Source organism: Lemur catta, chromosome 9 (genome assembly GCF_020740605.2).
Source record: "Lemur catta isolate mLemCat1 chromosome 9, mLemCat1.pri, whole genome shotgun sequence".
NCBI classification, from domain to species: domain Eukaryota; kingdom Metazoa; phylum Chordata; class Mammalia; order Primates; family Lemuridae; genus Lemur; species Lemur catta.
Window position 1 is genome coordinate 17,652,115 of NC_059136.1, and position 24,879 is coordinate 17,676,993.

The window sequence follows — 24,879 nt, forward strand, 5'->3', positions numbered from 1 at the left end:
TTTTTTTTAGTAAGGCATATTCCTCTATTTTATAAAATTTATCCTTGTGTTCTACCCAATCCAATTAGACAAGAAGAAATAACAGAAAGCAAGAAAGGAAGAAGCAAAAATCATTCTTATTTGCAGATGTTATGATTGTACAGCAGGAATAATCCAAGAAAATAACTAAACTAAAAATCTGTTTCAAAAAGAGAATTCATTATGGCAATGGTTTCAAATTTTATATGTAAAAAAATCAATAGCTTTCTTTGTACCTATAAATTGCAACAAGTATGGAATAAATAATGAAAGCTAACATTTACAAAAACAATAAAAAGGCTTTTAAAACACCAAGGAATAGATGAACAGGATATGTGTTGGATTTTTATGAATAAACCTTATTGATGAAGATAAACAAGCTTGAATAAATGAAAAGATAAATCCTTTTTGTTTTTGCTGGAAAGATTCTATATGCTGTATTGTAAAGTTAATACTTTCCCCCTAAATAGATAGATTTAATGCATGCCAAATAAAAATACCAATAAGAATTTTTAGTGTACAACTAGACAGGTTGAGTTTAAAGTTTCTATGGAAAAATAAGGTGTGCAGAAATATCCAGGGAAAATCTGAAAGGGAATGATAGTGCCAAGGGCTGGAACTAGCCCTACCAGGTAGTAAAATGCACCATAAATCTCCAGTAAATAAAGCAGCCTGGGGCTGGCACTTGACTAGAGAATCCTGTAACAGATCCAGAAACACACCTACACCTCCTTGGCAATTCAGTGCATGGGAAAGGCAGCATTTCAAACCAGTGAGGGAAAGATTCACTGAATCTTCGGGACAAAATGCCTAAAATGTTAACTCTTCCTGTATCCATACACCAAGAAAAATTCCAGGTAAATCAAATATTTAAATAATTTAAAAGAAAAATCATAAAAGTTCCGGAAGAAAAGTGTATTAAAAATTTTAAGAGCCTCGTGTTCCCGAGAGCCAATATCTCTCATAACCTCTCTGTGGGCATAACTTCCAGGGTCCCCTTCAAGGGACGTGTCCAGTCACAAGAGGCAACACTGTAGGAAGCCCAAAGCTCCGGCAGCACACCCAAAAGGAGTATAATTCTCTCATCTAGACACAGTCTGTTGTAAGAGTCATTTTACCATAAGCAATGTTACCTAGTGACACGGTTGACACGCTACCTTTTAGGTTACCCAGTGAACAGGCTAAGGAAGTTAAGAGAAGGTCAAATTCTCCTGCAGAGAACTCATTAACTCTAACCACAGAAAAGCTTCGGTTTCCTAAGATAAAGGGGAAGACATCCAGCTAATGTGGAACTTCTGTCCTTCTCCCTTCTTCTGCCTGCCTGGAACAGGAGATGATGCTGCAGCAACTCGGACATTGTGTGAAGATGAGGTGACAAGCCTGAGGTTGAGGCCAAGGGAAGCAAAGACGCTGATCCTGACATCACGAAGCCACTGAGCCAGCAGCCTCTCACCTCTAGACTTCTTTCCATAAGACAGATACCCCCCTCTCAGGACGAGCTAACATCAGGGGGTTATGTGGGTCCCTGAACCCAGATGCATTCCTAATTCATAAAGGTGTTCAATCTGGAGATGGTCTTCCCACATTCATCATATGGGATAATCTTGATGATTATCTCTTCTTGTTGCTGAGTAAGATTTTTGGCCCATGAAGGCTTTGTTGGATACACATTCTCTAATATGAAGGGACATGCATTTTATTATACTTAAGGTCTCTATATTTTCATGACAATCAAAGAGCTTCTCTCCTGCAGGAACAACTCTAAATTAGGGTTGTCCACATTGGCGTGAGCTGGTCACAAGCAGTTTTAGCCAGTCTGAATTGGTTTGAGGCATCCAACCTTGTTTTGCTTTGTTTTTGAACAGTCTGAGGTGGACAGAGAACTGAGTCTTCTGGAATGCCAGGAGCTACAGTCAGAGGTACGCTAGGCATGGATGCTGTTTCCTCATCCCTTGCTGCCCCCACCCCACAAATATGAGATTGGTTCAGGAGCCAGGGGAGTTGACTGTCTGAATCATCCCCCTAGACAGCTTGAGAGTGCTGTCCGGATGGCATCATGAGCCGTTGAAAAGTGAGCTGCTTGGATCCATAAGACCCTGTTTCACTGGAATACTGTGACTGGCATCTCCCCACCCTGGCCTCTGACTGCCAAGAAAAGTGGTGCAGAGATGTGCTGTATCCACCCCTGCCTAGGAGACGCTGCCTCCTATAAATCAGGAACCTAATCAAACCCTATTTCCTGGAATGGGGGGGGAGGATATTCTCTTCTTGCCAATCATTAGGTCCTGGAAAACTACAACTAGCCAGCTGGGCTGGAATCATCATAACCTGCTGTGACCTGATCGCCAGTTTAAGCCAGTTTGAACCAGGTAAAACATACCTAAAACCACATGTACACTGCTGGACAAAACCCATTTGAGCCTATTTGAATTGGTCAAAAGGGAGCCAAGTCTATTTGAATTGTATAATATTGGTTCTGACAGTTTAAAACGGATTTTCATCCAATCTGAACAGCAGTAACCCAGTTACAACAGCCAAAATTGGTTTGAGCAGGTTAATCCATTTTGAACCAAGTTGGACCTGGTTTAGCCTGGTGCAAACTAGTCCCTTAAAGGAGAATTTGGAGGCTTCAGTTTCTCAGGCTTCAATTCTCTATTAAAAAAGCGGAGCAGAATGGGAAAGGTTTAAAGTCATTTATTTCAGAAGACTAATTTAACTTGCTCCCAAAAATATTTATAAGAATTAATTATCAGTTTATTGAAAGAATTAATAAAATTTGCATTGTTTATTATAACACATTAGCAGGGGCAGGAAACCTCCTCCTGGCAAAGAGAAAAATCCTACTCAAGAGGCTCTTTACTCGGATGTTAAAGTACTAAAAGCAACCCATAGGACCTCCTAAAGGGACCCTGTGAGGTCACCTGCTGCACTGCAAAGTCGGCTCTGTCAACAGCCAAGCAGGTGTGCTCCCCACACAACGGTTCTGTGATACAGAGCAGATCGATCAGTTTTGGTCTTTATTGAATGTTGAAATGCACTATGAACCTCCTCAAAATAGATGAGAGGGTAAAGGGAAATGAAGGGTCTAAAAAAGGAACAACAGCCTGAATTTGAATGCCATTATATCCGCCCTGATCAAAATGGTAACTATAATGAGCTGCTTATACAGACACATTTCAATCTATTCATTCAGTCATCAGTGTCATCTACGATGCAATTAGCAAGGGTGCAATTAAATGAGCTGTCCTACTGTTTCTTGTGTCAAAGCAGGCAAATCAGCTGGACCTCCCCTCCCCACTAAGTAGGTCTTTGCAGCGCTCAAACACCACAATGCCCCGGCACCTTGCTGGAAGGTGTGTTTGCTAAACAAGCTTTGCAGGAGAAAGTCAAAAGTAAAAGCATCATTTGTTTTGACAAATGCAACTGCCCCCTGAGAGATAAAATTCAAAGTCACTTACCAGCCACAAAACTTGGAAATGATGCCACCTTCTTTGTCTGTTAGGAAATATGAAAAAAAAAAAAAAAACACATACCAGTTGTAAGTAGATGGTCCATAAAATGTAGGCTAAGAAGGGCTAAGATGTGTACCATAATGAGAAAAGCTAACTCCATGAGTGACTGGTATTTCCAAGAAGTCAGCTCCATACAGCAAACCAGTCTCATGCAGGCAACATGACATTTGGGAGGGGCCTAAAAGGCCCCCCTCTAAAACTTAGGAACCCTCAGATTAGCATGTCATGGCTAGAAGGGAGACTAAAGACCATCCAACCCAGTGGGTCTCCAACTTGCGGGCAAGAGAACAACCTGGGCATATTTTTGAAGGCAAGATATAAAGATACCACTCCATGGGTGGCCATAATTATTTCATCAAAGTTAGAAATCTCATCTAAACTATGTTACCCAGAGAGAGAAAATAATTTGCTTAAGTCCTCATTTTAATAGCCTCCATCATGGCAGTGTAAGTTTATGTGGGATTGTTTTGTAAACCATGTTGTTGGTTTAGAACAGTGGTTCTCACCTGGGCTAATTTTTGTCCCCAAGAGGACATCTGGCAATGTCTGGAGACATTTTTGGTTTTCACAACTTAGTGGTGGCGGTTCATGGGTGGTTGCTACTGCATCTAGTGGGTGGAGGCCAGGATGCTGCTCAGCATCCTACAGTGCACAGGACAGCCCCCAAAACAAAGAATTACCTAGGCCCGAATGTCAATGGTGCCATTGTGGAGAAACCCTGGCTTAGAACATGGTTGTCAGACAATGGCATAGAATGACTTTCTATCAAATGAGGAAGCACCAGTGATCCCACATCACCATCACACACCATTGGCAACACATGAACACGCCATGGTTTGGTCCTGAATCAGCAGGAAAGGCCCTTTCCTCCCTCCTACCAGGCCAAAATTCCCCCACCTCCTCCCCACACACTGACACCAACTTGGCTTGACCTGGACCCCTTCTCCCCTAGATGGGACAAGAACATTATGGACAGAGTGAGGAGAGCACAATGGGGCAGGCAGCTCCAGCATGGGAACCCTGGCCCAGAATGCTCACCCTTGGAAATAATTACCTCTGGGATGTTGTTATTGTCAATGGGTCCATTGAGATCAGAGCGCTGCTGCTTCCTCGGCTGCTCCAAACCATTGCAAACCTGCAAACCGGGAAGGTAAAGATTGTGTTTTTGTATATTAGAGAAATAAACCCAGACACAAAAACTGAATATCTAATGTGATACAATTTGGTAAAAGGTACACGTATGTAGGTATGTGTGTAGATGTGTGTGTCATACACACATATTTAATCATACTTAAACTCTTATGCAGTTCATATACATACCTTCATACTTCCAAAGAAGTTTCTTTAAATCATTTTTAAATGTTATTATTTATCATTATTTTAATTGGAGTAAAATGCACATAACATAAAATTCGCCATTTGAACCATTTGTAAGTTCAGTGGCATTAAGTACATTTATACTATTGTGCAACCATCACCGCCATCCCATCTCCAGAACTTTTTCATCTTCCCAAACTAAAACTCTGTCCCCATTAAACAATCACTCCCCATTGCCCCCTCCCCCCAGCCCCTGGCAACCACCGTTCTACTTTCTGTCTCTGTGAATTCCCTACTGTAGGTACCTCATATAAGCGGAGTCTCATGGTATTTGTTCTTTTGTGACTAGCTTCTCTCATTTAGCAAAGTGTCTTCAAGTTTCATCTGTGTGGAAGTGTGTGTGTCAGAATCACCTCCCTTTTAGGGCTGAGTAATATTCCACTGCGTGTACAGACCACATTTTGTTTAGCCATTCATCCAACAACGGACACTTGGGCTGCTTCCACCCCTTGGCTACCGTGAATAGTGCTGCTATGCACATGTGTGTGCAAATATCTGTTTGAGTCCCTGCTTTTGCTTCCTTTGGGAACGTACCTAGAAGTAAAATCACTGGATCACATAGTAATTCTATTTTAAATTTTTGAGGCGCCCCCATACCATTTTCCACAAGGGTAGTACCATTTTACATTCCCACTAAGAGTGCCCAAAAGTTAAAAAACATATTTTTTAAAAACCCAAATTCTTGGATGAGAATAAATGCAAATTAGCCAATCTACTACTACAAAAAATAAAATGCCCCAAGTACAGGTCTTAAGTCTTCTCTTAAAAAAGATATCAAGCCATAACTGCCTTTACTTCAATTAATAAAATTTAAGGTTTAGGTACATTTCCTCTATTTAGTTCCTTGTACCACCATTCAGAAGACAGAAGCCAGATTCACAACACTGAAATCATGGTCCAAACCCCCAAAGGGGCCCTGGTAAGCCAGCTGGTTAAGTTCAGTTCCAGAACTTCCTGGAAATAAATTACCAAGCAGTAACACCATGATGATAACAGTGACACTGATGATAATAATTGACATTTATGTAGCACCTTTGGGCTTACAAAAGCCTTTCACGTGCGAGAGGGATATTCCCAGTCCTGCTTCATAGGTGAGACACCTGAAGCCCCAAGTGTTGCAGCTGACGCTGGGTTCTTGCAGCACTCAGGTGACACAGCAAGGTACAGCTGCCGTCCTTTTCCCTGTCCTAGACTATCACTGTCATGTTCTATGAAGGAACTCCATCTCTCTGGGGCTTTAGAGAAAAAATTTAAAACCTGGGTCCGCCCTCCCAGCACCGATGGGGACAGACGTGCCGTGCCCCAAGCATTCGGAATGATTCCTGGCTGAGCCTCCCCTCCTGACCACAGACACCACCCGATTCCAGAGCCAGTGGGGTGGAAGGAGATGGCATGCAGGGAAGGGTGCTGGGCTTTAAGGACAGGGAGGAAAAAGGGAGCACACTGCCTCTCCATCCCCAGAGAGCTGCACGGGGCTGCCCTTCCTGGAGCTGAGGGCACACAGGGGCACAGCTGGGGCCCCGCATGTAAGAGGTGTCATTGGTCCCTGTTTCCCCCAGCCCCTCTGCTAGAAGCCCAAAGGACTGTCCCGACCCCTGAGCCCCACGAGCTCTCAGGTCTGGCCAGACCACGCAGAGGAGCCCGAGCCTCGCCCTGCTGTCCTGGTATGTCCCAAGGCCAGGCTTTGGCTCGTCTGGGACTGTAGACACGCTCCTCTGTCCTTCGACACCCTGAATCCTGGGAGCAGAATCTATCCTTCCCCAAAAAGAGGGCTGTGATCCACCCCGCAGGAGACCCCACACTGACCCAGCCGAGTGAATGGTGCCCCTTTCTGCATGGCTGAGACTGTCCTGAGGACCCCGTCTCCAAGGGCCCCACTGGAGCCATGCTTCTCCCCCTGTCTGCCCCCAGTTCTGCTCTTCCTGCTATGGCCAAGGGACACCAGGCAAAAGCTCCTAAAAGATGCAACAAGGACATCTCACGTCAGATGCTGTTCACATCCTCCTTACATAAAAATCTAATTTGGGCCATCCCCACAGACAACTCTGTTGAGTACACTTAACTATCTCAAGGTGCGCTTAGTGCACGTCAGTATTTTATCTTCTCGTTTAAAAGCTCCCCAATATAGTGACCGTCCCATGTGGACCTGGTTTCCTGAAGGCCCGTCCTGCCTTACTAGTTGCTGAATGGACACTCGTCATCTCTAAAAAAAAAACAAAAACCAGAAACCTCAAGCAAACAAACAGACCCACTGACAAATGAAACTGGGTTAACCATATCCGTCCTACAAATGTTACAGCTAGTGGTGAGATCTAAGTTTTCTGGCAGAGGGAAGGCCACAGATTTTCAGAAGGCTGTCAGATATGTCAGGGGGCGGGTGGCAATGTGGGGTCCCATGGGTTAAGTCTGGGCCAGCCACTGTGTCAGTCATTGTGCCTTTGTGCAACTTCAAGCCAGGGCCTGTGGCTCAGCTGGGGACCAGAACAAAGGCTGATGTCAGCACCCCTGTGCCCCACCTGCAGGACTCCCCGGGGCAGGGCCACAGTATGAGGTGTCCATGGGCAACGTAAGGTCTTCTCTAGGTGTGACCCTTTCCTCCACGTCAGCATTTCCTCGAACTCCCTCCCAAGCAGATGTCCACTCATCACCATGACAACCACATCTCACACCAAACAGCCAGGTTGTTTTGCAAAGAGGCAGGAGGGTGGGCTTGTGATGCTTCTCCCTGGGAGAGCCCATCTGCTGCTCCAATTTCCATCTGGGGGAGGGAAGGGGAGGTTGGCAGCATCTGAAATTCACGTGCTTCAAGGCCCACGTGGATTTGGGGTTCCAGGCATCCTTAAAATGTACTTATTTAAATCCTGTTGTATCTAGAGCCACCAGCCACACCTCAACATGTAATGCTGGCCAGGGTTCCTCAACCTTCCACAGCCAACAGAGGGGGCAGGGTCCCATCCCGCCTCACTAAGTAACTACAGTGGGGTGTTCGCAATTCCATGGGCTGAAGCCGCGCCAGCCATCCACTCAGAGAAGGCAGAGCGTAAAGCAGGTGAGGTGAAATACGCTCACATGGTGGGGGACCCCCCATGGAGCTTGGATGACAGCAAATTAAAGTGTGGCATGGCACATGCTAGTCTCAACATGTTGGGACCCAGGGACAGCTGCTCAGGGCAGAGATAAATGCCTGTAATAAAAATATACTAATGTGAATAAATCATTCTAATAAATATCTTGGCTCCAGTTGGTGAAACTGAAGCTTGGATTTTTAAAATGTCAATTCTGATTTTGTCTGCTTGATTAAACTGAAAATACAGCAATATAACCCACATTGCTTTGGATGAAACATCATCAAACTAGCGCACACCCACTCAGCTCACGCCATCTGTAATAAAAGCATAATGTTTCCGAGCACTCTCTGGAATGGCAAGTGTGTTAGGAGCGCCAGTTAGGGACAGGCAGCATTAGCTCAGAGCTGGGCGAGCTGCAGTCTTCCCACCGGACTGCTATACTTTACCTCAAACATGAAATCCCAGGGCTGATGAATGGCTCAATTCAGTGACAGCCTTCTCTGGGCATCACTTCCTACTCTCTGTTTTCAAAAAAGTCAGTCATCCCCACTCATCTGATATTCCAACAAAGATTTCTTCCTCCAACCAGCTCCAGGGGGTCAGCCGAGACCCACTGCACGATGAGAGCTCTAGGGTCAGACGGAAGGTCTAACTCAGCCATGTGGACATCTTCTTTCAAAAGCCCTCGAATCCGTCCCCTGACAGATACGTGGCTCAGAAAAAATTACGGTATTGTTCTGTTTCTCCCATTCCTCCTTACAATTCAGGTCACTCCTGTGATATTTATCTTGAGGAGAATAGGAGCTTGGATAAAGTATTTATTGTTGCAATAGCTACTCCCATGGGGGAGATCCTATCTTTTCAAAGCAGATCTGTGGCTTAAAAGTATCATGACAAGACACACTGGGAAAACCAGCCAGTCTGTATTTTAAAATCTCTCAGGCAGGCTGTGAATGGAAGGGAGGAAGAGAGCATCCCTCCTGCACCTCGATGTCCAGATATTTCATGGGACATGATTAAACTAAAAAACTAAAACCCTCGTGCATTGCTGATAGGAATGTAAAATGTTCTGTAACCGTGGAAGACGCTTGCAGTTCCTAGAAATGGTAAATGCTGAATGACCACGTGACCCACTGTCTATCTGGAACACAATTTTTTTTCAACTTTTTTATTGTGGCAAAATACACACAAACATAAAATTTACCATCTTAACCATTTTTAAGTGTACAGTTCAGTGTTATTAAATACATTCATAATATTGTACAACTATCACGACTATCTATAACATTTTCCATCTTGTAAAACCAAAATTCTATATCTGCACCAAATTCAAATTTGACTAGGCATCCTGTAGTGTCATTTACTAAATCTGGGGGCTCCACGGGGTGCAGAAAGGCTGCTACCTCCACTGAAGTCTCACGTAGCACACCTGGGCCTGACTTTGTTCTCTGTGCCTCGTCTGCTGAAATCTCTCCTCCATCCCTGACCACCGGGCCCACATGGACATGTCTACTATATTATCATTCACTGTCTTTTCCACAGAGCCAGGTAAAGGGCAGGCAGCAGATGAGTGTGCCCAGCCCAGCATTTCAGAGCAGAATCATAATTTTTCTAAACTTGCCTCTGCATTTTATTAATTTTTAGAGACAGGGTCTCACTCTGTTGCCCAAGCTAGAGTGTACTGGCATCATTATAGCTCACTGCAGCCTCAAACTCCTGGGCTTAAGCGATCCTACTGCCTCAGCCTCCCCAGTAGCTGGGACTACAGGCATGCGCCACCATGCCCGGCTAATTTTTTCTATATATATATTTTAGTTGGCCAGATAATTTCTTTCTATTATTTTAGTAGAGATGGGGTCTCGCTCTTGCTGACGCTGGTCTCGAACTCCTGACCTCAAGTGATCCACCCGCCTCGGCCTCCCAGAGTGCTAGGATTACAGGCGTGAGCCACCGCGCCCGGCCTTTTTTTTTTTAATTTTTTGTAGAGACTGGGCTTTGCTATGCTGCCCAGACTGGTTTTGAACTCTTGACCTTGAGCAATCATCCCACCTGGGCCTTCCAAAGTGCTGGGATTACAGGCGTGAGCACCTGCACCCAGCCCTGCCTCTGTATTTTGATGCTTTGTTAAGCACTGTCCAAGCTGGGTCCACGTGGCCAGTCCTGAGCAAGTGCCTGTGTTATGTCCTGCACTGTGCATGGCACCTCTTATCCAGGACAGGACGATGCACGCAACAAAGCCCCTGACCTGGGACAGCTCACGGTCTGACATGGGGACAGCACTCAGTGATCCTGCTGGCCTCAGAGCCTCCGTGGGATGAGCCAGGGTATAAACAAGCACATGGGTGAACAAAAGCAGCTCCTGTGCCGGAGGAGCTAAAGAGACGAGCCCAGAGACCCAAGCACCAAGGAAACGGGGCTGTTAATTTTTTTCCTTTGAAAGTAACCTGAATTCTCATGGATTGCTGGTGGGAATGTAAAATGTTCTGTCACTGTGGAAAACATTTTCAGTTCCTTTTTTAAAAAACGTAAACATTAAATGGCCACATGGCCTGGCAACTCCACTCCTAGCTGTATACCCCAAAGAGCTGAAAACAACTGTCTACACAAAAACTTGTACACACATGTTCATAGCAGCACTATTTACATTAGTCAAAAAAAAGGTAAGAACAACCCAAATGTCCGTCAATGGATGAATGAATAAATAAAAGGTGGTATATCCATTTAGTGGGATAATTTAGCCACGAAAAGGAATGAAGTCCTGACACATGCTATAACACGGATGAACCCTGAAAACACCATGCTAGGTGAAATAAGCCAGACAGAAATAACCAGAATAGGCGACTCCACAGAGAGAGAAAACAGATTTGTCATTCCCTGGGGCTGGCGGTGAGGGGAGATTGGGAAACGACTGCTTAATGAGTACAGGGTCTCCTTTGGAGGTAATGAAAATGTTCTGGAACTAGATAGTGGAGGTGGCTGCACAACATTCTACTAAATGCCACTGAATTATACACTTTAAAATGGCAAATTTTATATTATGTGTGTACTATTACAGCTTAAAAATAATGGGGGAACGGGAGTACCCAGAGCCCTCTAAGGACCTAAAAACCCGCTGCCTTCACCATGAGACCCACTTGAGCTGAGCATGAAGGCCGCGCATGAAAGTTGCCCACCAGCCCGTGCAGGACTAACGCTCCGGTGACCCACGCACAGGCAAAGTGCGAGATGGCTCAGGAAGGGGATGGGCTGTCAAGGTGGCAGTGGCAGCTGCCCCTCAACCACAGACACTCTCCTTTCCTAGTCACCTGCCTCACATACCAGGTGCCACATCGGGTCCACCTGTGGAGAAGGCAGGAGTTCCACGGCTTAAAGCCAGCAGTGCTGCAGAACTCAGGAGTATTCCATATGGTTTTGTTCAATTCTCAAATGAGAAAATCTACACAACCCTTTCTAAAACTGTCACTTAGGGGCCAGCATGGCTGCATGTGCCCCTGGTTCTACAAGTTTGCTGCAAACACCTGCAATTTTTCCAACCTGCTAATTTAAAGGCAAGAAGCCCTGTGTATGTAGAATTTAATGACAGCAACCCACGGGGGCTAAAAAACAATTGCTTAGCTTTATTGGAGGTTCAAGGCTGTGGTTCTCCAGGGGGCCTGACCTGTGACCTCTTCTGTATTCCCCCCACACCTGGCCTTGAGCCCTGCACACATTCTGAGAAAACTAGCTTGACATCTGAAAATGAATAAAACAATGTGTCCAAACCAAATGGAAATTAAATGACCAATACTAAATCAATATCAGACTTTGACTTCCAGGGGGCGTTTTCTATGGTATTTAACTTCCACTAGTCTGTATCGGCCAGATCTCTGTTCTCCTGATATAAGGAGTCCACAGTTTTGGGTAATATGATTAGGACTAAATAAAAAACAGCTGAGTTTAGTCTCAATGGAACTACCTAAGGCTACAGACACTAAAATCAAGTCCTATGAGACATAATTCGAAAAACAAGTTTCACCAGATAATATATAAAGATGATACCAATGATCCACTTATCTTCCACTAAATCTACCCATCAAAGTTTTACAAATATACACAAAGTAGAATATTTGGTTTGCTTAAACTTGTGGAAAAGGAGAGTAGCAGAATTGGCTGTTATTTTAATGGCGGCTTTAATAATACCTGTTTATTTTAGTGATACTAACAAGGTATGACCTTTCCTACAAGCCAGTAGCCTATCTGATCTGTGTAAACAGCCCCAACCTGCTTAATCATCTTTTGTCCCTTCCACTCCTGCCAGGGCGGGATCATGTCCAATACGGGACAAGACCTGGGGGAGAAGGGAAGCCGCCCTTCCCTCTCAGGATGCGGCTGTATTATTACTCACAGCTCATTTTAGTCTTGAATATTCTCCTGAAACCTCCCAAAGACTCTAGGTCCACAGAACCGAATGGGTGGTGTCATTGGCTCGTCCCTACTGTGACTACACCAAACTAGTCTGCATTGGCCCCAAATGTTTTTGCCTGTTTGTGTGATACTGGCTCTGTAGGTTCAGACTGGCTCAACTTGGTTTTACGTGATCCAAATTGGCTCAAGCCAGTTAATGGGTCAAAAGCCTTTTCTTTATTTCTTTTATTGTAGTAAAAACACAAGACATAAAATTTACCATCTTAGCCATCTGTATACGTACAGCTCAGTGGCATTAAGCATGTTCACACTGCTGTGCAACCATCGCCACTGTCCATCTCCAGAACTTTTTCACCCTCTCAAACCGAAACTCTGTGCTCATTAAACAACAACTCCCCCCCCTCCCCCAGACCTTGGCACCTACCATTCTGCTTTCTGTCTCTATGAATTTGACTACTCTAGAGACCTCATATAAATGGAATAATATAGTATTTGTCCTTTTGCGACTGGCTTATTTCACTTAGCATAATGTCCTCAAGGCTCATCCATGCGGTAGCATGTGCCACAGTTTTCTTCCTTAGACTTTCCTTTTGTACTTTATCACTATGACTGTGGCTCAGAGAGCAATCTTCCCACAAATACCTGAAATAATTACTCAGCCACGATCTCCAAATATGGGCCAAACTGTCCATATTTTAAATATTGGAATCTCTTGCATTAATTCATTCTGTTCCCTTCTTTCTCGGAGTTCACAGCAGGGGCTGAGATTAAGTATTAATGAAATATTAAGCAAGAGAAACCTTGGACAGTAATTTCTCTTCACAACATCCCCCATAATTTGCAAATACAATGTGACAATGCAGCAAGAGGAACCCTGACCTGCCATCGCTCTTGCTGCCGGAGCTGATTTTGAGGACTGGTGAATGGCTGGATTATCCCACTCTCCTGAAGATGAACGCTGGTATTTCTAAAAGTGGCCAACATGCTATCTTTTATATGCTTGGGGCCCAATGAATAAATGAATGAACGTGGTAGGGAATAGATCACAGCAAGTAAGAATTTCTATTTTCAATGACTAGAAAAGAAAAAAGACAAAGGAGTGACCAAAGGACTGACCAAAGGACCCCAGAAGCACCCAAGAGACCTGGCTCAGGTGTGGGGTGGTCCTGGTCTAAGCTCATCTGAGGACCGACAGGTAAGTGAGTCTGTGTCCAAGGGCATGACGCTCAAAAGTCAGCAGACCCAGAGGCAGTGGGCATGAAGCTCAGAAACAAATATCTCCCAACTGGCTCCAAAGGCTGCTTGGAGGGGAACAGGGGACCCAAAGGCTGGGTGAGAAGTGCTGGGGCAGGGGTAGGGCTGCATCAGTAATCAGAGTGGGCACACAGGCCCCAGAGGCAGAATCAGAGGCCACCTGCAAGTGTGTGGGCCAAAGGAGAGGAGGGCTGACTGAGGAGAGAGGACAGTGAATGGGTAACACCTCCCCAGACAGCAGCATCCCTCCCACCTGACGAGCTCCCTGACCTGCACAGCCGGCTGCACCCACCCATGGGCCAGACCCGGCAGCAAGTCAACACCCAGGTCTCCTGTCTTGTAAATGGACCAAGACCAGACAGGAGGAGCCAGACAATGAGCTTCTCTAAGTCCAGCTCCAAGCACCTTTCAGTCATTTATGCCTTGGCTTGCTCTCAGCTGGAGAGAGACCAGCTTCTCCTCTGTGAAGGCTGACTGTGGAATCAACTGACAGATGTGGACTTGGTGGTTCTGGAGGCCACCATCAGCCCAAGGGACCCCATGTCACACCTCCTTTCTCCATGTGTCTGAGCTGTGCTTGGTTTTCCTGAGCTGTCTCTGATATTATCTGACATGGGATTGGAAGTTATTCTTGGTTAGCGCCCTATTACCATAGCCTCGTGTCTTTTTTAGTAACTGATTAGCATTGGCTGCAGTCTGAATGCTTTGGAGTGAAAACCCTGTGACTGCCATTGCCACGCTGTCACATCTCGGTCAAGCACACCATGGGTGACATTACGCATCTCTGCGTGTTCAGCAATGGGGTCTTTCTGTTTGAACAGATGTTTCTAAAAATTCTTGCCTGAAGCCATGCACTTCCTAGAGAACATCACAGACTAACCAACTTTGTCAGCTGGATGTCTCTTGAGCCCCTGGTACATGTGAGGCACGGTGTCAGGTGCCACAGGGGCCCAAGGATGGGAGGCACAGGGCCTCTAGGAGCAGATGCATGGGACCAGCTCGGGTCCCATACCCACCTCTCTCATTCCCTGCAATCTTCCCTGGACGCACCACTGGCAAGTTAGTGCAATTCGAGTCACCATCACACACGCATGGTAAGCACCCTCTGTCCGCTGGCATCTCCTCAAGTCCCTCCCTGCGTATCCCTACAGACACTGCCCACCTACCCCTTCCATCTGAGGGTGACCCTCTGCCCTCCCATCTACCACAGCTGCTCAGGCTCAGAGGACCTCAGTGGCCACAGCTGACAGGTTCGCTCTTTCTCAGCAAGATCTCTGCTAATTGCCCTGCTGCACTTGGCCTTCCTGATGACCCTGCCCCTCAGCTCCTATGCCCCTGGCCCCCCTTCCCCCAGCAGCCTCCTCTGGCCCTCTCTCATCACAATCCCCAACCCAAGTCCTTCACCTTCCCCTTGTCCTCTTTTGGGGCTCACGGCCCCATCACAATTCCAGCCCCAGTCCATGCTGAGGGTACCCATGCACTTCCATGTTCAGCTCCGCCTTGTCAGTCATCTTCCCAATGCCCCCTCAAAGGCCCAGAGCCCCTCTGCCTGTCACCGGCTCTGGAGCCCATCCCCAAAGCTGCCTGGAACTCGTAGGCTGGGTTCTCTCCTGAGCACCTCTCCTAAGCACCCAGCCCCACCTGGACAGGGGTGTGGGGAGTCTCCACGTATCCGGGGGGACAGGAGTTATGGGTGGAAACTGGGGGGAAGGCCCCTGTGGTTAAGAAAGCCCCAGCCAGCATTTGCAGTTAGTGAGAGACGAGTGGCCCCGAGCCCAGTTTTTCTGTCCAGAAGGAGGAGTGTGTGGAGTTCTCAGTTAACTTCCTATTAGAAATGGGGTGTGGGAAAATCAGGGCAGTCCTTGGAGCTGTGACCCCCAAATCAGGGACTCTGGAGCAGAAAGAGGCTGAGGATGCACCCAAGATGGCATGTGGGAAACCCCCAGGAGGGGAGAGCCACGTTCACAAGCCGCCTGCAGACAGGGCAGAGCTTGAGGGCTCCTTGGGAACGGTTCCCACCCCCACTGGCTCCAGCGTGGCCCTGGCCAGTTCTGGTCCTCCTCTCATCCTGCCTCACAAGCTGGGCTCACCCCTCCTTTGCGTCACTCCTGAGGGCAGAGCCGCCATCCATGCCACTGGGGTCTCCAGCCCTGCCCTGCATGGCCTGTACCCAGCTGTGTGCAAGGCCTCACCCAACTGCCTCCCTAGACCCAAAAGAGGTTTCCATGGACTTCAAACTCATCATCATCATCATCGTCGTCATGATCATCAGGGTGGCATTCCAAGCCCCTCATCATCCATCCACTGACCCAGATCAACTCCCCTCCACACAGCCCCAGGAGATGGGCGGTCATCGATGCCAGTCATGTGTGCAGAATGTCCTGGAGCCTGGAGCTGCTGCGGTAGGGTGGGACCCAGGCCTCCTGGCTGTGGCTCGGGTATTCTTAACCAATGCACTCTGCCATGTCGCCAAGGACTGGGGGAGGGGGCGCTTTCTAGATCACCATTAGCAGAAGGGCTTTGCATGATCTTCTCTGGGCAATAAAAACAGTGTTTTAGAAACCCTGGTTTTAACTAGATTTTAAAAGCACTGTAAGCAATTCCAGTCCTGCTAAATAAACTGCTCTGTGACAACAATGGCCACCTCTGGTGATCTGTCATAAAAGCCTTCATAAAAATCACAAGGCAGTTGTGCTGACTTGGCAAAGGGCCCCGAGGACTGAAGCTGGGAGGCTTAGGCAGAGCAAGCGGTGTGGGGGGGGGGGTGCCCATGTCAACATGCCCCTGCAGGATTTTGTTTTCCAAGGCAGTCCTGGGAATTAACAACGGTAGGTGCAGTGGCCATCCTGCCATAGTGCTGGGAGGTGAGGATAGTGGGAAACAGCTCAGTACAGGAGACAGGGGAACCCTCCCGTGCAGTCTCCCATGTGCAGATGCGGGAGAGCTAGGTGTGATGCCTCTGCCACGGGTGGGCAGAGGGGTGGGGGGCTGCAGAATCCAGGGGCAGGGCTGCAGGAAGGAAAAGGCCAACTGTACTCCACTGAGGCCTGGAGGCTGGTGAGGACCTTCCCCTGCCGGGCCATGTCCCGATGCTCCGGACCCCCACCCCCAAACTCCTGTCCTCAGCACCACCTGCAGGCTCTTCCTCCAGCTCCGTCCCTCCTGTAGGCCAGGCTCCGTCCTGGTCATAGGACAAGCACCAGAGCCACCTGTGCAGGATGACCTCGTGTGCACACCTGCTGCCCCCCTGCATGCCAACAGAAGGAGGGCACCTGGGCTCCAACAACCCCATGGACTCCTCCCTCAGGCCTCCTCCGTAAAGCGGGTGTGATACTTGCCTCATATGCTGCCAAATGGGGAACAGGTGTGAGGCCCCAGCTCAGAACACACGGTGCCACTGCCTCCCCTGGGGGGCAGGCCAAGGTCACCTGTGCACTCAGCACCCCCTCTCCCTATGTGTCGCCAGCATTCCTACTGCAATCTCAAAAGTTCCTGGGAAGAGCAAGCCTGAACTGAATGCCAAGTCACAGCCAAAGCGTCTCTGCAATGAGCAGTGATGGACAATTGTATGCTCGATGTGGCCTCAAGGCCTCTCTATCCCGCCTCACTTGCACTGTTGTATTAAGTTGGCTACAATGTATTGATTTTTCCTTTTTTCTGTTGTCAGAGCGTTCTTTCTAGAAAGTACTAGCTGGGCCAGTGATAAACAGAAATCATGAAAGCCCCAAATAATCAAAACATGTATTTGGTTTGCTGTCCCAAGATGTAGAGCTGTTCCACACACTTGTGTAAATTGAACACCTTTGACTCGATGGTCACTGAGGTCCAGGACAGAGAATGCCTGCAGCCCCAGAAATCTCCATGGTCCAAAGGAATCAGTCTCTAAAGGGAGAATTTCAGGCAGAGCAGACTTTTTCAGAGTGGATTATCTCCTGATAGATGTCACAAGGTCATGGGCTGGGGGAGGTGGACTCCAAAACCATCAATCCAGTCCCCCCCCCCCCGCCAAGCCAGGCCCTCACAAGACCACAGACCCCGGGTCTTTGGTGCTGGACAAACATGCTCTTACAGTGTCCCCCCAGGAGCACGGATGAGCTGCCCCGTGGGAAGCACTGAACAGCAAACTGCTCTCTTCAAGGGAGGTGCACAAGGACACGCCAGGTCCACAAAGCTCATCCCCGGAGCCGTGGGGCTGAGCCAGGCAGTGGGTGCCCATCTGGGGCCCTCCCTCCACACTCACTGCCAGATGGCAAGGTGGGGTGCAAATGCCAATTCCACCAGTGCACTCAATATGAGCCTGGCTGGACCTAACCCATATATTCCTTAATTGTTGCATGGGAAAAAAAAAATCAATATTTCACGTCAACAAAGCTCAATAAAATTAAGAAGAATGCCATGGGAATAATTTCTACTTAACTTGTTTGATCTATGGCCTGAGCCCTGGTGAAGTCAGGACGTGTTAGCACCCGAGACTGGGACAATTTTGTAGGCCAGAAGCCTTGGTCACTTCACTGGTGCCATGACACGGTCACCACAAACAACAGGGCACATCAAGCCTGTTAATAGCAACAAAACAGGCAACAGAACCGAAGAGACCACAGCCATCCAGGCTACTGCACAGCTCACCCACACTCGCTCACTCGCGAGCAGGGAGACTCAGGTGGAGACTGCACAGAACCGGATGTGACCTCTTCTAGAGGCTCTTCAAGGTCTGCATAATGCAGTGGCTAATCACAGGCCATTCATGAGTGAGGTGTATCTTAGCTGCCTCGTCCTATCTCTTTGGGTTATTCTAGGATTTATTGAGGTCACACTCCTGATGCCCTTAGTACAGTACTGGCAGTCACCACCAACACCACTGCCACCTCCACTGTCACCCAGGGACTTTCCACAAATGACAAGAAACATTAAATCTGCAGAAGCCAAGGGTCCTGATGGTGACAAAGGCGACAACCTTTCTATCGTTGCCATTTTGGGTTGATGTTGCATTACTTTGAAAGAACTTTTTTTTTTAGTAAAAAATACTCATATATAGATCTCTAGCCCCCATCTTCTTTGTGTCTCCCTTCAGAATGCATGGCGTCCACAGGCCACACACTCCCACTCCTAACACACGGAGCAACTCATTTTTCACGTCGGCCGGACTAAAGCAATGTCCTCTGTGAGTTCATCCACCCAATTCGGGAAGAAGGGACCATCCACTTATATCCCTCAGTACCCAAGGAGGTGGAAGGGTGACTGATGAGTCATCAACATCTTGAAAATACTGCAGAGATGATGAAAATAATATGACAGAAAATCAAAAGAAAATGTACTGAAGAACACATCTGCAGGAAAAGTAATATCTGTAGTTTATACAGCGCTCTTATGAAATGCAAAAGCATTGAAACCCCAAAAGATAAAGGACATGAATCAGACATTCACAGAGGAAGAGAAACAGACAAGATAATCATGGGGAAAGGGTCAACTCAACGTTGAATGCACAGTGTGGGAATTTATCCCCAGGTAATAAACCAGGGGAAGGAAAATAAGACGTCTATGCCAGCTTTATGTATAAGAGAAAAGGCCACCCACAGCCTGCATGCTCAAGGGCAGAGTATTTACAGACAAATAAATTATATGGCACATCGCCCAAATGGAACATTTAAAGGTCAGCAAAAATAATCATGAAAATTATATGGCAACATGCAGAAACGTTTATAATACGTCATCAGATTTTAAAAGCCGAATGACACAATTACATGTGGGGTATGATGACAGCTACATACACTATTTATGCTCCATGCTACAGTCTGAAAGGAACACAGGGAAATGGAAACAGCTCACCTGTCAGGGTGGTAGGGACCATGCAGGATACATTTTTCATATTCCCAGCTTTTCTAACTCTTGCACTATTGTCATCCACACAGTGACTAAATAAATGCTATTCACTACTCTTAAAAGTATCTAGGACATACCTTTTCAAGCTTTAAAATAAGTAGAGTGAGAAATGCTATTTGATTTTTCCTCTAACCAAAGTCTTCTAGAGCATTGCCTCTCCAACCCGCATGTAGCATCTTGCTGAAATGCAGATTTGGAGTCAGAAGTTCTGGGGTGGGGCTCCCCAGAGATGCCAGTGCTGTTGGACCATGAACCACACTTTAAAAAGCAACAGTCTAAAGCATCTAGGTGGCCAATATTGCCCATTTCTCCACTCAGATTATTTTTTTTTAACCACAGCCTCAACTACAGGTAACACTACACTAAGAGGCAGACAGCACTGGAAACAGAGAGGTGGGCTTGGGACTCATGGGCACCCTGTGCACCTATCTGTGGCCAGGCCTTTGCTGGCTCCTGACAAGTCTGGCTGTACCCAGGGAGAGTAAGGGCTTGCTTTTAGGAAAGCAGGTTGTGATTTCAAGCAAGCCACCACCAAATTTTAAAGTGTACATCCTTCATATAGAACATTGCTTCCAAGATGATCTCTATTACAAGTGGCTCTTTTCGGTTAAATTTCAAAGAGTTCCTCATCCAGAACAGGCTACTCAGATCTATAGGAGATGAAGACCTTGTCCTGGAGAGTCCTCAGAAAGAGCACTCAGGGCCCAAGGCCTCAGGGTCATTGTCAGCCCTGAGCTGGGAACTTCCAGGCTCTCCCTTTGATGAAATTAATTTGTGAATGAATGAAGCCAAAAATGCTATATAATCATTAACCAGCTTAAATAAGAGCATTTGCTTCCAGGACATACCCTACTTAGGGAGAAAAGCTACTTGCTTTTGCATTCAAAGCTTCTTCTCGAAGAACGGACCTCCTCCTGGCCCTCCACCATGTTATGGGACTTCCGCCACCTCCCCTGCCTCTTTCAACAGCAAATACCACCCATTCAATCACTCACCATCCCCACTCATTCACCTCCCAGCTCTCCAACCCAAAGGTCTGCGGGTTTTCATTCAAATTAGGATCTGGTTAGTGTGAAGCACAAAAGCAGGTCTTGTTCACTCCCCACCAGGCTCTAAAGATAGCTTTCTTCGACAAGAACTTGGCCAGGGATGCCATTTGTCACAACAAGAGGCAGCATGCCATGCATCCTGTGCAGCCCACATCAATCCCTATGGCGCCATCGCCACTGTTGGGGGACGAGCCCAGGCCCTGCCACAGACTGAAGAAAGACGGAGGTGCTTTGGCCTGGAGCCCAGACCCAGGGCCGGGTGGCCCACCCTCTGGGTGAGCTCCCACAGCATCCGTTAGTACAATGGCAGTTTCTTGACCCCCCCCATAGCCCCCAGTGAAGGCAGAATTGCTGTGAATGACAGGAACACCCCCAAAGCAAAGTCAATGAATGCTTAATACTCTTCAGAAAAAACAAAAGGCATCCAAATACAAGCACTGGAAATCTAACAGCAAGTCAATATGATTTATATTCCAAACACAAGCTCTTATATAGAGATAATAAATATTCAAACTCATGAACTCTTCTGGGGAAAAAAATAATTAAGGCTTTAAAAAATATGAAAGCAGTCTACATAATTGATCAAATAGAAGTTCCTTTACACAAGCCCAATAATCACATCTTCTTTATATACTCATGGAGGGTTTTCTTTTTGAAAGGCAGCTTTTCAAATGTGTTTATCAGAATACACACTTGCTTTGCTCTAATTAAAAGAAAGTATAGTTATGCTTACATCCACTGCCCTCATCAGCATGCGTTTCTTCTCCATGATTTTGTCAAACCTTCGAATAATTATTTTCAAAATAGTATTCACAGCTAATTGCCCATCAGGCCAAGGTCCCCAGGCTTTCAGAGACATGTCATTCAGATCCAATGGCCACTGTGAAATGCACTCAGGCCGCTGCCTGTCGCCACTGGGCCATCTCGCCCCTGGACGCAGCAGTGCACAAACACCAGTGTCCCCACATCCTTGGTGACACCCTGCCGACCTGAGTAAACCACCTGGGGATTCCCCCACCATGAGCAGACCCAGGGCAGTGGGTGAGGAACCAGATCTCTTCTGGGGAGGGAATGGGGGTATCTTTTGGGGGATATTAGTTGCCAATAAGCCCTCAACAAGATTTTCCTGTATTTCACTCCTGAATCTGTGGGATGAGCTTAAGAGTGGTCAGAACATCCACGCAACATGCCACATAACTGAGCAAATGACGAACTCAGCTCACCTTTTGAACTGTCAGGCACTCGGTCCCTCCCATAACCTTGGCTTCAGCATCTGCAGGGGCTACACCAGAACACCCCTGCCTCTCGGCCCTTCCGCCCTTTCCCTGGAGACAGCCAGAGTCTTACCTGCTCTTGGGACCACTTTGGCCTCTCCTCTGGGGTCCTGGTCTTGGTCTTGAAGCCTCTCTGGGGGTCTCCGGAGTGCTTGGCCTCGGGAGGGAGGTTCAGTGACTTGGGCCTTGCCTCGTGCCTGCTGGGGCCGCGGCTGGCCTCTCCAGGCAGGCAGGCCTCCGTGGAGTCCCCAGCCCCCGGCTCGGGCTCGTGCTCGGGGCTGGCCTCACTCGCGCTGGTAATGCTGGTCATACTCAGGCTCATCTTGATCTCAGCCACAATCTGGTCGATGTCCTCCTCCTGGTCCTCCAGGTCCCCATCCCCGCACCTCAGACGGTAGGGGGAGGCACCGCCTGCATTGCCGTTGGCCTCCGTGGGGTAGTAGTCCTGGTAGTCCTCTTTGCCGGGACAGTAGTGGCTGCCTTCTTCCTGGTCATGGGCCTCCAGGACAGAGGGCTCGTCCTCCGGGATGGGCAGGTGGCCGTCAGGGTAGTCCTGGCTGCCTTCGGACCCGTGGCCATGGGGGTGTGGGCCTGCCGAGTCCGTCCACTCCTCCACCGCCTCCTGGCACTCGTCGGTGTCCACGGGGTGTGCGCCGTGGGCCAGGTACTCCTCCCCGTTGCAGTCCATGCCCTCCAGGTAACTGTCATCCTCGGGGCAGTAGCGAATGTAGTAGGTGATGCCCTCCTCCTCCTCCGGCAGGCCCTCATCGTAGTCCTCCTCCTCGGAGGTGTTGTTCACATAGTCGGAGCTGGAGTCCCCGTCGGGGCTGTGGTTGTGGCACTCCTGCTCCTCGGGCAGGGGGCTCTCCGGCCGCAGGGCGGCCAGCTCCAGGTCCTTGGGCATGTACGCCTCCAGGGGCAGCTCAGCATCCTCGCTCTCAGGCTCCTGGCCGTGGGGCCCGGGGCCCGGCCTCGCCCTGTGGTCCAACATGCCGCTCGCTGCACTCGGACGCTTCCGGTGGGCCATGGCGGGCGCTCACGCGGCCATCACCACCTGGTGGCAGCGCTGTGGGGAGGAACATTGGAAAGAGCAGTCAGAACCCCATGAACACGGCCAACCCAAGGCACATGTGGGGCCACTCCACTGCCACAGGAGCGCCCCCTGCCACGTTTGCTCAGGGCAATGTGAATGCACAACTGTTCAAATAACATGACATTCCCATCCCGTGTGACTCATCTGTCAGAAACAATGTGCATCCATGCCAAAGAGAAAGGTGGCACTCAGAGCTCGAGGAAAAGGAGGCGAGGGAGGCACTGACAATTCGCCAGGACTCCTGCCTCTTTCCCGGACTCACCGGCTCTTTCCTGACTTCTGTGACATGCTCTCCCGGTGTGGGTAGCCCAGGCAACCCAGACAAATGGTCGTAACATCAGGTTGTTTGCTCTCAGAAAGAAAACGAGGATTGATGAGGAGGGGTGTTAACTCTTCCCTGTCTGAATCAGTGGCTCCCCAAAGACCACCTGGGGCCCCTTCCCCTATAGACTTGGAGGGACCAGATTTGCAGGAACCGTATAGGCTGAGCAATGTGCAGAGAAGCTCAACACAAGTCCCCAGCGACACGGGCTCGAGGGTTCAGGAGGGAGGACTGTGCCACGTGGCTAAGGGGAGAATAGGAGCACAGGGTGTAGCTACAGCCTGCAGGTGAGCATGGTGGTGCTACCATAGGGTGGCGGGGGGATGCTGCAGGCATCCTGAGGGCCCAACTGGGAGAGGGCCTGGACCCACTGCCCAGGATTCTGCACTTTATCCCCTAAGCCACACTGCTATGGTCTGAATATGTCCCCCAAAGTTTGCATGTTGGAGCCTTAAGCCCCAATGCAACAGTGTTGAGGGGTAGGACCTTTAACAGGTGATTAAGTCATCAGGGCTCTGACCTCATGAATGAATTAATGCTGTTATCTCAGCAGTGGGTTTGCTATAGGAGCAAGTCCAGCCCTCTCTAATTCTCTCTCTCTCTCTTTCTCTCACCCTCTCCCCTTCCACCACAGGACGCTGTAGTGAGAAGGCCCTCACCAGATGCCAGCACCTTGATCTTGGGCTTCCCAGCCTCCACAACTGTGAGAAATACATCTCTGTTCTTTAGAAATTACCCAGCCTCAGGTATTCTGTTACAGCCACAGAAAAGAGACTAAGACATCCGCAGAGTCACAGGGCGATTTTCAACACAGGATTTCCCTGTGAACTCCACCTCTCTGGGCCCAGCGAGGGGACAGAGGCTGTAGGAAGAGAAGCCCATGACAAGACTACTCCATCCTCCAGGAGAAGCAAGGGGCTAGCACCAGGGCATTCAAAAGCTTGGCTCATGCTCTATTCCTTTGGCTGAGTGGTTCCCCAAATGTTTGTTTTATTCTTTAAATCGTACATTTACATTCACACATGCTTTTTTGTTGCATTGTAGTTCATTTATTTTAAAAACCTTATCCCAGTAGCCCACTTAAGCAATGAGAGTTTGCACGCTTAAAAATGTTTAAAATAATAAATTTTATGTTATGTCTCTTTTACTGCAGTTAAAAAAAAGAAGAAAAAGAGAAGAGGACTTAACTAAAGCAGTGGAGAAGAGAAAGGAGACTGGCTCAGTGAGTGCTTGGGTGGTGGGAGCAACGGGCGCTGGGGTCAGACGGGAGTCGGAGTGAAGACACGAGAGGAGCTGTCGGTGACCAGGCAGTTACTGCCCAGGCTCTGAGCTTGCCTCGCTGTGCACCCTCTTTCTTCCACCTCGCCTCTTTAGCTTAGGCCACAAGCTAAAGGCCTTTCATATTCCAGGGCCCCCAGCCTCCGCGCACAGCACCTTGCTTGCAGTGGTGCCCAAAACACATCTTGTTATGAGATTGAGTTTACCAGATGGTCACAGTCACAGCATTACAAATATTCCCAAAAGAATTGAGAAGGTTGTACCGTCTGGGTAATGGACACGCTTGAGGCTCTGACTCGGGTGGGGCAAAGGCAATAAATGTAACCTAAACATTTGTACCCCCGAAATAT

General features: G+C 48.1%; 1 protein-coding gene across 1 annotated transcript in view; it reads right to left on the minus strand.

Moving 5' to 3' along the window:
- The window catches only part of APBA2 (amyloid beta precursor protein binding family A member 2), a 57,123-nt gene extending 34,228 nt beyond the window's left edge, over positions 1-22,895 (minus strand). Inside the window, 3 exon segments of the mRNA XM_045560902.1 lie at positions 3,477-3,513; positions 4,585-4,665; positions 21,910-22,895. Coding sequence (XP_045416858.1) covers positions 3,477-3,513; positions 4,585-4,665; positions 21,910-22,863 — 1,072 coding nt within the window. The 5' untranslated portion in view covers positions 22,864-22,895.
- Positions 22,896-24,879: the final 1,984 nt, after the last annotated feature.